Consider the following 12,719-nt stretch of genomic DNA (forward strand, 5'->3'; position numbering starts at 1 on the left):
AGAAAAAATAAAGAACCAATGACCTTAATACCTTATGACCTATAATTGTTTCTAAGAACAAATAAGAGTTAAAATGAATAAATGACATAATATAACAGGTAAATTGAAAAGTCCCCGGCCTGACACTTAGATGGCGCCACTAGAGTTAAATCCATATGTTTTTAGTTAGTCTAACCTCTCAAAAGATGCGTGTATAAATTTGATAGATTTTTTTGTCGGATCATTAGTTTGTGAATTAAGGCATTTGAGTGAAGCAACTATTGTTATTGTGTTAAAATGGATAAAAATGAACTTCGCTTGTTGATAAAATATTGCGTTTAGAAGAGAAAAAATATAGTTGAAGCAAAAACTTAACCACCAAGAATTGGTATGCTAAGTTTGGACGTGGTGAGGTGAGCACCGAAGACGGTGAACACAGTGGATGCCCAAAAGATATCAACTGAACGTGTACATCATATCATTCACGAATATTTGGGTATGAGAAAGCTCCATGCAAAATGGATACCGCGCGAGCTCACTTCTGACCAAAAACAACGACGAGTTGATGATTCATGAGCAGTGTTTGAAGATGATTAAGCGTAATAAACCCGAGTTTCTGCATCGATATGTGACAATGGATCAAACATGGCTCTACCATTTCACTCCGAAGTCTAATCGACGGTCATCCGAGTGAACACGACGAACCCGCTCTAAAGCGTGGAAAAACGCAACAGCAGGCTGGCAAGGGTATGGCGTCTGTCTTTTGGGATGCGCATAGAATAATTTTCATTGATCTCCTTAATAAAGGAAGAACCATCCACAGCGACTATTACATAGCGTTATTGACCGTTTGAAGGACGAAATCACCGAAAAACGGCCCCATTTGAAGAAAAAGAAAGTGTTGCTTCACCAAAACAATGCACCGTTTCAGAAGTCAGTGAAAACGATGGCAAAAATCCATGAATTGGGCTTCGAATTGCTTCCTTATAAACGGTACTCTTAAAGGGAATTATGTTGAATGAAAAAACTAATTTTGCAAAAAATGTGTTTTACTATGGTAGGCTACGTTACTACGTTGAATCTGTAAATTAATATAATATAGCGACCTTATTCTATATTAAGAAATTATTAAATCAAGCAGATACAAGGTTACAATAGCCGAAATTTATTGTCCTCCAGGATACAATCAAAAAAAAGAAAATTATTTGAATCTCCTAAGCTACTTGGGAGAAAAATTTATAATTTCAATTTTAATGCAAAAAATACAAGATGGTGATCCAGAATGACAACAACTAAATGCATTAAACTGCGTAAAGCAGCTGCTGAACTAAGATGTATTTACATGTCAACTGGAAAACCAACTGATTGGCCGACTGATCAAGAGAAAACCCCGCACCTGTTAGATTCCTTCATAGTAAGAAACATAACATCCAACTATATAAAAGTCGAAGAAAATTTTGAGCTAAGTTCAGATCATACGCCAGTGATTCTGACGTTGAGCGAAAATATAATAAGAAAATAGAGAAACCCAACGTTAACAAACAAGAGAACGGACTGGGAAGGATTTGCTGAAGAATTGAACAAACGAATTCAACTAAATGTACCCCTCAAAACAACTGAACAATTAAATTTTGAAGCAGAGAAATTTGTAGTAGATATTCAACAACCTGCTTGGAATAACATTCCAGAAATTAAGAGTACAACTAAATGAATTAATTATCCAAAAGAAGTGAAGGAAATGGTAGCTGAAATACGTAAATTACGAAAAAAATAGCAACAAAACAGAACACCTGAAAATAAAAATAGTTTAAACAATATAACCCAAAGATTGAAAAGAGAAATACTGGAAATTAAAAACAAAACCATAAATGACTATCTGATAAATTTAACAGATGATAAAAAAACTGTCTACACTGTCCTCCTATAACCTTTGTGGAATTTGGGCACGTGACAATCACCAAAAAGCAGAAGCATTTTTTGAATATCTAAAAAACTTTCAAACTAAACAAAACTAATATTGAAGATAATTTGCCGGACATAGAAGCTGAAAATTAGATGATTGAATTAGTCACGCCGTAAGAGTTAACCAAAGTTATTAAAACTGACATTAACCCCAGGAAATCACTAGGCTACGATTTAATAACAGCAGAATTACTACAAAAACTATCAAGGAAGGGAATTATAAAACTCACCAACTTGATCAATATGGTATTTAGATTAAAACATGTCCCAGAGATTTGGAAAATTGAGGAAATTATAATGATCACAAAACCTAGGAAGTCAGCAAACGAAATAAAAGCTTATAGACCTATATCATTGCTACCAATAATATCTATAGTTTTTGAAAAACTCCTGTTGAAAAGAGTAAAACCGATCATAGAGAGAAGAAAACCTAATACTAACACACCAGTTTGGGTTTATTAACAAGCACTCAATAATTGACCAGGTCCACAGAATAACAGATGTTATTGAAAAAGCCTACGAAAGTAAAAAAGTATACTTAGCTATATTTTTAGATGTAGCACAAGCTTTCGATAAGGTTTAGTATGAAGGCCTTATTCATAAGCTACAAAAAATGCTACCAAAACAACACACTGTACTATTAAAATCACACATTACAACCAGAATGTTTGGAGTCAAACAAGAATAAGCTTACTCTATAATAAAATAATCTAAAGGCGGTGTACCACAGGGCAGTGTACTGGGACCAATGCTTTTTCTACTCTATACCTATGATATACCACAAACGGAAAATATTACGATGGCTACATTTGCTGATGATACTGCGATTATAGCTGTCGGAGACAATAGTGAAGAAGCGTCACGAAAATTACAACATGCAAGTGACAATATAAATAGTTGGACACAAGCTTGGAAAATAAGAATTAATGAAAGTAAATTTGAAATTGAAACCTATATAGACCTACGGAGTTCAATTATGGGGATGTTCTGCAAAGAGTAACATAAAAAAAATACAAATTTTTCAGAACAAAGTCCTGAGAGGTATTGTGTGTGCACCCAAATACTGATTATCTACATTGAGACCTTCTGATACACACAGTCAGTCAAGAAATTAGGAGAATTGCAAGGGGGCATGAGGAAAGACTCCATTCTCACACAAATATTAATATATTACAATACTGGATACCACCAGAATAGGACACAGACCCTAAAGAATCAAACTATCTGATCTTGTGTAGCGTTGTGTGGTGAGGTGCATATATTAAAAAATTCAGCAGTGACATAGTTACTGCGTTAGGTAGTGACTGAGTTAGGGCCGATTGGTCCTTCTAGTTATATACCTAGATTTAAGTTATCATAAAGACAAATTGTAGGTTAGACGGAAACGATTAGTAACAAAATATTGATTAAATAAAAAATAATAATATTTTCGGTTTTTAAATTATAATATTTACACTTAAATTCAATTTTTTTTAAAACTTTGTGCAAAGGAAGTAAAATTACTACGAGGGTTGTTATGAATATTTTAAGCCTTGGTAATTCTAAGTGCCTTTTCCAGTTGGAAGTTTAACCTTTATAATCGCAACCTCCTTTAGAACGTTGGGTCATTTGAGCACAATTTGTGTTGTTTACAGTAATCGAAAGTTTTGTCTCGATGAAATAATGGAATTAACTCGTGAACATCTTATTTGGATGATATTTTTATGACTGTCGACTTGGATTATCAAAACAGGAGTATACCGATCTACTTATCTCGAATTTCAGTGATGAGACCCCATCTTTGGTTATAGTGGGACATTGGTATAATTAACTTAATTGTGGCCGCAGTTCATTCAAGTACGAAATCATGAAGATTGTCTAAAGTCAGTTATTGCCAAAACAACATTAATACTGTATCCAAAATGATGCTGCAAGAACGTCGTGTAGTTTACGAGTCATCCTTGGGCATTAATATGACGAGCATCAACAAAATATTGCATGAACGTTTAATTGTGAAAAATAATTGTTGATGTTAGATCCTGCATTATTTAACTAAAGATCAAGAAGGCTCTTGTGTCAATTGTAAAAAATGTTCAAGATGTATCAAAAGCTGTGTGTAATATCTACATAGGTGAGAAATCTTGTTGGGGCATGGATGCACTTTATGTTTGTGATTATAATTGTAAATGTCTTTATAAGCAACAGTGGAAAATCCGACAAAGGTTCACGCCAATAATCAGACTGGGTAAGGCCGGATGTCTTCTGGGATCGTCCTTAAGTTGGTCACTGGCCAATTAATAGGCTTAATGCCGAAGACTGTGGTCTAGCCGACGTTAAACACTAGTTCCAAATTCTCGTTGGTAAAAAGGAAACTTTAAAATAAAACCCAAATAATTCTTAACTTTTTATTTATGTTGTTCACGTTGTACTATTTAACAGGAATGTAGAAATTTAACACTTTGTTAGATAATTATCGTTATTGAGAAATATTTCTTTCAAGTACAACCCAAACTTCAAACTGGTTCATTCACAATCGACTCGGCATTGTTCTTCAATGCCAATCGTCGAAATTCGACATCGACCCGTCAAAAACGCAATTTCCAGCCGAGTTTCGTGGTCCTCCCTTGTTCTTTCGCGTGTTAAAAAAAGCGCCACCCCACCTTCGTCCCCGGCCGGTCCGCACTGCGCGACCACTTTCATATTCGGTCGTGCTTTATGTGCTGGCCCCGCTAAAGATACCGACGAAGACGGAAGGACCGACCTCGTCCCGCGTGCGACAGAGACGGATAAATTATTAGGTAGGGGCCTTATGATCTACGCGAAAACCGCACTATAGTCGACGATGCGAGTGCAGTAGTTTAGCGCATAGTAGGCTGCTCAGAAGAAGGAAAATAGCGGGAAAATTTGAATCTTTTTCCAAGTCTCGAGCGGTTTCTTTTTTTTTTCTGATTCGTTTCTTCTCTTCCATATTTCATATTGGTGGTTTAGTTTTATTTTTGGTGTTTTAAGTGCAACTAGTTGAACTTGGACATAATTTTTTTGGACTAGTGATAGCTACCAGTTTCAACATGGTAAGTTAATATTTTTAAAGTATATTTGCGTTAAAAAATAATATTATATATTACCTCACTCAAATATAGTACAAAATAGAAAATAATTTTCTTGAAAGAATTTCTGCTAGATACATTCGAAGTGTAGAAAAATTAAATTTCTCTTTTGTGGAACATTGGTCTTAAATATTAACCATCTTCCAATAGAACATAATTTTATACAGAAATTCATAAATAAAACAAAACATAAAACTTGAGAAGTATTAAATTGTTTATTTTTCTTCTTATACTTATTAACCTATATATTTATAAAATAGTAATTTAGGTAAATAATAGGTAAAAATATTATGGCTACATAATTATGAATCATTTAGTTATCATTAAATATAAGAAACTTAATCTAAAAAATAGTAAGGACAAATATATATTTAAAATTTTTATTTTTTAATTTTATTTCATATTTTAATGAAGTTTAAACATTAATTAGAATATTTGGCTGTATTTATAATTATTATTGATTCAAAGCAAATTGAATGTAATATAATATAATTGTGTTGCTTTTATTATTATTATTATTATTATTACCAATATTAGATTTTAACAATGTAGTATTTTAAGGATTATTTCTAATTTTATATTTTTTAATAATGACAAAATATTAGATATTATTTGATTCTGCCTAATAATTTTATATATAGAATACTGGTTATCCCTTGATTTTTGGTGACGATTATGATGACCAATTATAAAGTATGTTAAGAAGATTACATTTCTAATGCTTGAATAGTTTGATGTTACTCCTATATTTCGAATTAAAACAAAAAAAAACACTTTTACTAAAGCTAACGGAGCTTCACTTGCAGAAACGACTGAAAACTCTTGCTAACGATTTATATAACTTGCGAATTTCTTAGCGATTGTACGTACAGTTCAATTCTCTATGGTTTGGTAACCACTTTAAACACTTGGATTGGTTTTTTTTCTTGTTTAGATTGTGCCCGTAATAATTTGGCTCTTTTACGTAATCGACAGGCTTCATAAGGAGTCTGTTACGTAACGTAGATATGTGGATTTTCTGTCGATCGACAATTGTTTTAAATATTTATTATGGAAAAAGTGTATGCGATTTTGTCATTGATTGAGTCAAACGTTTGTATTTGTTTAAAGGACGATTGTTATCTAATTGATTTTCTATTGCAGTAATTGATTTGCCGGGGTTTTGTCTATAATTATGCATTCAGTTTGTTTATTCAATTATTTTGTCATGTAATTATTCAGTTATTTTGAGAATTATATATGAAATTTGATGTATATATTTTTACAATACTTCAATTTAACAATTTTATTTGGCAATTTATAATTATAACACAATTATTTATGAGTGTTAACTGTACCATTGTCCGCCAGTTTTCCTTTGATGAACTTTTGAACTGAAATAGTTCTATCCAGTTTCACTTATGATGACCTTTGATATTCACCCTCCATTACGATGCATTTGCCCAAACTTCAGTAAAATAAGACAATAAGATTATAATGAATAAAATGATTAGCCAAAAAGTATACTAAAAATTAAATATTAAACGAAATTTTGATTGATATACTTGATATTTCTGAAATATAATAATATGGATTAAAAACGTTTCAGTGGTATATTTCAGGTTCCTTCAAAATACCAATAAAATAGGGCGATAATGTTAAAAACATATACTAAATATGTAAAATATAATCAATTTGAAATGTGAAATTATATTTTAATTACTCTTTGAGAATACCCAGAGCAGAAGTGAAGGTTCATATTTCTACAATATTATATTGATTTGTCATAAATTAAATTTACATGTTCACGGTTTATTGTAACTTTTTAGTTGACACCAAATTATTTAGACAAATCATCAATATTTTTATAAATTATCAATATTTATTTTAGAGACATATAGACAACAACAAAGGGAATAATGATTACTTTCAATTTCTGTATCCAGATATTTAAATGCATTTACTTACTCTATTTTTACATCATGAATATTGATCTCGTCTTTCCTATCACCTTGGCTTTCGTCTTGCGATAAGTCATTATCCTTCCGTATTTCCCTGTCATATTTTATCTTTTTAAGATTATCTGAGTAGGCTGGTCTATTAGTTCTTATTAGTATCCTCCGTAATAGCCCCCATAGACCTTTCTATTTTTTCTATGTTTTTATACCATACCATGGGTTCGCTATTGCTTGCATATATGTATATATATATATATATATATAAAGCTATATATATATATATATATATATATATATATATATAAAGCTATATAGTAAATTTATTATTTTATAAGTTTTATACTAATATTATAAATATAATGTTATAAAAACGGTTGGGCTTAAACTTCCTCATTGGCTTAGTCCTGCTTGGGTTCTAAAAATGTTTCTCTTAAATTTTATTTACTTAATTCTCTTTGTCCTATTATAACCCATTTTATTTCTATTGTTACTTTGTTATATGCCGTTTCCAAATCAATAAACACTTACATCTACACACTACATCTTCCTTGCTGCAATTTTCTCAGTAAGCTCTGTAATTTTCAATTTTTATCTCACATCTTGTCACATTCTTTTTTTTATTGGTCGCTATTTATCCTTTTCCATTACTCCTCTTTCATCCCGAATTAGTATTTCATATTCTGCAATATTCTTAATATTTAATAGTGTTTCCTCTAAAACAGTGTTTGTTCAAAGTGACATGATGCACGGTGTTTATATTATTTTGTATAACATCTGTTCCAATAATTACATATTGGTAAATACTGGAAGCTAACTTATTAAATAATAATGCTTAATTAAAATTAAAATCGTCGTAATATCAGAAAACACCACGTGTTTACCAGTTATTTTATATCTGATCATAAAACGTATTTCTGCGATACTTGGAAACCCAAAAGGATTGACCATATTGACGCCGACACAGATAATGCGAAAGGTCGCAATCAAAATACGTTTTGACGTGTAGCGGTGTTTGATCATCTTTGACCTTTACAGACTAGCAATCCAAACATATACGTGTGTTCGTTTGATGACTTTTCTCGAATAGGTTCTAAGGTCTCTTACATAATTTTGAATACATTATCGAACGGAAAAAGGTGTATGGATAGTGTCCATGGCGATTAAATCAGTTCGTCTTTTTTTTTCTGCAATATAAATAACATAGTTATATTTAGAATGCTATAATTTTTATTCGGAAATCCTTCGAACTAGTATTGTTATCTTGTTAGACATTGATTATTTGATGAGATAGATGATTCTGGAATTTTAATATTGAATTTTGTGTAGATGTGTTGTTATTAAATATTATGTTAATGTTATGAATCTGTCGAATTAAGAAACTCAATTCCTAGAATTATTTCTTAATACTTTTTGGATAATTTGAATTGCCTATAGGTTAATATGATCTGCTTTGTCCTTTGTCAGATATTAGTCATGCTTTCTACAATATCCGTTTACATATTAGTGATTACTTGCAAATATAAATATGTATTAAAAATATATAAAATATATTCTAAATATAAAAAATTGTTTGCTACTTGAATTGTTACTAAATTAGGTAAATAGTGAATTAAAAATTATATGTTTTATATAGAATAGGAACAAAATAGTAAGAATTCCTTAAAAATGAAAATGAATTACCCAAAGAAAAATTAATTAAATTGTGCTTGATTTTTGAGGATTTCTAACAATTAATTTGACCAAGAAGTGTATTAAAATGGCTTTTATATTCATAATTTTATACATTTACACTATTGTGATATTCAGTTACTGATAACAATTTGTTTGAATATTAAAATATTCTATTAAAGCATAAATAGTGGAAATTAAACTAAACCATAAATACAATAAAACAAACAAAATAAATATATTATAAGTTAGATAACATTAATTAAAATGCAATAATAACAATCAAGAATTTGTAAAATATGGATAATTATGAAAGCTATAAAATAGAGCTGTAACAAATGTGGTACATTGCTAGGTGAAACCACTACAACATTCTACGTCTGATAACGGACTTAATTTCTGGAGTTTCGTAAATCCTTTTAGACTAGAATAGTAGGAAGGGCAGAAGTCTAATTTCTTACTAGGCGTAAAAGATCCAACAAATAATTAACACTGTCCAATTTTACGGATATGAATAATTTCAATGAGGAGACCCAACAAATTGTCGGTACTTTATCCAGTAAGAGCCTTTCTGTAGCTTGTTAAATGGTAGTTAGATATAGTTACTTTAGATTAATAGTTAACTTAATGAACAACTTAAATGTATGGATAAAAATTACAATTGTATATTCTCTCTATATTTATTATATGACTGTGAAGAGAATTTATAATTGCCCAGGCTAAGTCCATTAACTCTAATGAGTGACTTTTATGCAGTGGCTTTGACGTGTGTTACTAGTGTATTTTGTTATTGTGGGGATTAAATGCTGATATGATTCATATGCGGGAAGATGTCTAAAATAAATCTGTTTAGCTTGAGCATCAGTGTGCTAGTTATCCAATATTCCCAAATAGGTGGAAAGTAGATTCTGAAACTCGAGGAAGAGGGAATATAAAGGATGGTCAGAGATTGGGATCTGAAGGGTGTTACTGTTGATCTTTTTAAGATTTTTGGTTAATTCAAACATCGGAGGTCACATTTTGGTGAACTACTGAAAGAAACATTCAGCAGCAAAAACGTATATTTTATTTTATTTTTTATTATATGTAATTCATTTGTGTATTAAATTATTTTTCCTTATATTGCATTGACATTGTTTAAAATATTGTATCATGATAAATTAAATAATTCAATTCAGTAGCACAAAAAAGAAATAAGAATATAATTGAAATTTTGTTATTAAATTAAACGTATTGAAAAAATTATTTAAAGGCATTACATTCTGTGCATACAATGGGTGCTACTATTCGCTAACAATATAATAACATTCGAATGTAGCTTTAGAATTTACTGTTTAAAATATTTCACCGATACAGTGATCGCAGGTTCCCAATTTAGCTCTGAATCGAGATAAAAGACTAAAAACAGACATATATGACATATTTTTACTCTGAAACAAATTAATACCTAGGACTGACTCAAATTTTTTTTAACATCAATAGCTTTTACTTACGCCTAAAAAAATTATGTGGAAATCAATTTTTATCAAATGAAGAGATACTACCATGGCATCCACATTAGATAACAGCAACATAAAGTAATTTTAGAGTGATTTTTTAAATCGGCAACTATAATATTTAAAAGCTATTTGAGTTTATATAACTTAACAATTTATTAGCTTTCAATTATTAACATAAAAATATTCACGAATTTTTTAAACTTATTTAGAAACGTTTATGTTGTTAATATGTGGATAATGTCAAATTAATTATTCTAAGATTGTAAATTAATACTCGGACATTTAAAATAGATGGTGTAATTTATATATGGCACAATTAGGCAGCAATCACTTTAAAATACGAACCAAAACTCAGCTACGGACCAAAAACCTATAAACTTATAGTATATGTGTATTGTTATATAATAAGTTGCCATTAAAAGGCAGTGCCCTCTGTGTACGAAAACATTAGTTATGTAAACTTTTATTAGACACCTGTTTCGCTATAAAAAATCGTATACATATTCCGATTAATGTTTTTATGTAATGCATGTCGTAATGTTTCGTTTACGAAAATATCTCACGTTCGTTCATACATATACATAAATTTTAATTATTTTATGGCTTTAATTAATGTTTTGCAACAATTTTGCTATCTACGATTCTTGTTACGTTAAAATTAGCGAGTCTTCAGTCAACACAACTTATTGTTTAATGGTTAAGAAAGCCCATTTTCATAATATTTATTTCACTATTCAAATTATATACATAATAATTAATATTTATCAGACCATGAGGCGGTAACAGAAGATAAACTTTTGATTTATATAGACATTAGCAAATATTCACACGGATGTGATTAAATCCAAGGATACATATTAAATAGATAGATTGATAGAAGGACCAGATCTTTTGTTTTACTGATTATTATGCTAAAATCTGAGCGATTGGCTCCATTTAGAACTGATCTTTGGCTGAGTATTCTTCATAATGTATTCCAGATTTGAAATATTTTAACCCATGTCTTACATATGATAGTTTTTATATTATGTTACTATTATATATTATTGAGATACTATATTTGAGACTGCATTACAGGAGATGAGTTGAATTCAGCAATCAGTTGCTTTTAAACACGTTGCTAGTTTAAATTGACATTATAAGAAAAATAAAAAAAGTTTCTGCTAATATTAGAAAATATCATTTCATTTATTGGCTATAACGGACTTAAAAGGGAATTGTTTGAAAAATTTTAGAATATTTTAGGTGCTAACTTTTACCAACGCCAATGTCTTCAGTATGTAAACAACAAACACCAGTTGCAACACTATTGCGATATAAAAGACAGCTGGAATGTGTTTTAAAAGGAAATAAAAATACCACATGGTCAAACTTAAAATAATATTAGATCATGTTAAAATACAATCTGAGTTTGGATCCAGTATGGATTGATTACAGTGAGCCAGAAAACAAGAAATATTTTAAGATATATATCTAGTTAGGTAATAAAGAGCCAAAAAGACTGAGATGACACTATATTAAGATGATACTACAATTCAGTTATTTCTAAAATACACGTCTATGTACTTAATATCATCGTCAAGACAGAATGCTATGAATTACAATGGGAATTGTCCAAGTCCGTATATCAGTAAGATATTTATAATAACAACTTATAGTACACTACTACTACTGAGTTAGCTTCTTCATGATCAGGCGGCATGATGTAACTAATATTAAAAAAAGCACAATAATAACAAAAATCATAGTAATTCACAATACTATATACAAAATCAACATTATGTTACTAACAGTTTTTGTGAGACCAAAAAAAAAATGATTACAATATTTTCTTGGTTACCTTATACGCGACATTATAAAAACAAGTAAATTGTCAATCGAGTAGAAGACAAAGCTTATATCGATCGACGAAAAGAATCGATTTATCGTAAATATTCCACCAAACTCGATATCTAAAGTCCATCCACTTTTTCTTTCGTCCCAAACAATGGATTTGGCCCGAGTAATTTGGCGAGCGGCGATGTAATTATAACGAACATTGATGTTTCAAGTTCAGACGGTTGGTTTTTTCGGCTGGCCTTGAAATCCGCCAAGAAATCTATTAAATCTGATCTAGTCTGTCGCTTTTTATTCGTGATCTCGTTTCGCATTCGTTATTCAATCATTATTTTTCGATAATTTTTGCATGGTTCGGTTTTTATTTCTGAAATATTTTAATATTACGTATTATTTTGAAGTAAAAAGTGATATTGTTAAAACATTTTAATTTATTACAATAATTTTATTTCGAAAATGTATTTATTTGAATTAGGCCCAGTTTTTCATTTCCAATTATTCCAATTATTCAATACTACGTTACAGTCGTGTAACTAGTCGCAATGGTCAATATGCGAAGATTATTCTTCTTCTGCTATAGTGACAGATTTGGATCCTGTCAGAGCATGCACGTACATGATACTTGTGATTATTTTTAACTGTGGTTATCCATAAACAAGCGTAGGTCTGGTCCGTAACTGGGGTTTAAGTTCTCTAAAGGAAGAATAAAATATATTATAAAATATAAACAACAACCACACCATACATAAGAT

The 12,719-nt window shown here is 30.3% G+C and overlaps 1 protein-coding gene across 1 annotated transcript in view; it reads left to right on the forward strand.

The window, feature by feature from the left end:
- The first annotated feature begins 4,749 nt into the window (after positions 1-4,749).
- The window catches only part of Cht7 (Chitinase 7), an 89,984-nt gene continuing 82,014 nt past the window's right edge, over positions 4,750-12,719 (forward strand). The window contains exon 1 of the mRNA XM_076403640.1: positions 4,750-4,991. Within this exon, the coding sequence (XP_076259755.1) occupies positions 4,989-4,991 (3 nt within the window). The 5' untranslated portion in view covers positions 4,750-4,988. The remainder of the gene's footprint in view (positions 4,992-12,719) is intronic.

The sequence above is a fragment of the Rhynchophorus ferrugineus genome, unplaced genomic scaffold, assembly GCF_030347505.1.
Source record: "Rhynchophorus ferrugineus isolate W39M unplaced genomic scaffold, kcgeb_rfMv2 rfM1, whole genome shotgun sequence".
Classification (NCBI taxonomy): Eukaryota; Metazoa; Arthropoda; class Insecta; order Coleoptera; family Curculionidae; genus Rhynchophorus; species Rhynchophorus ferrugineus.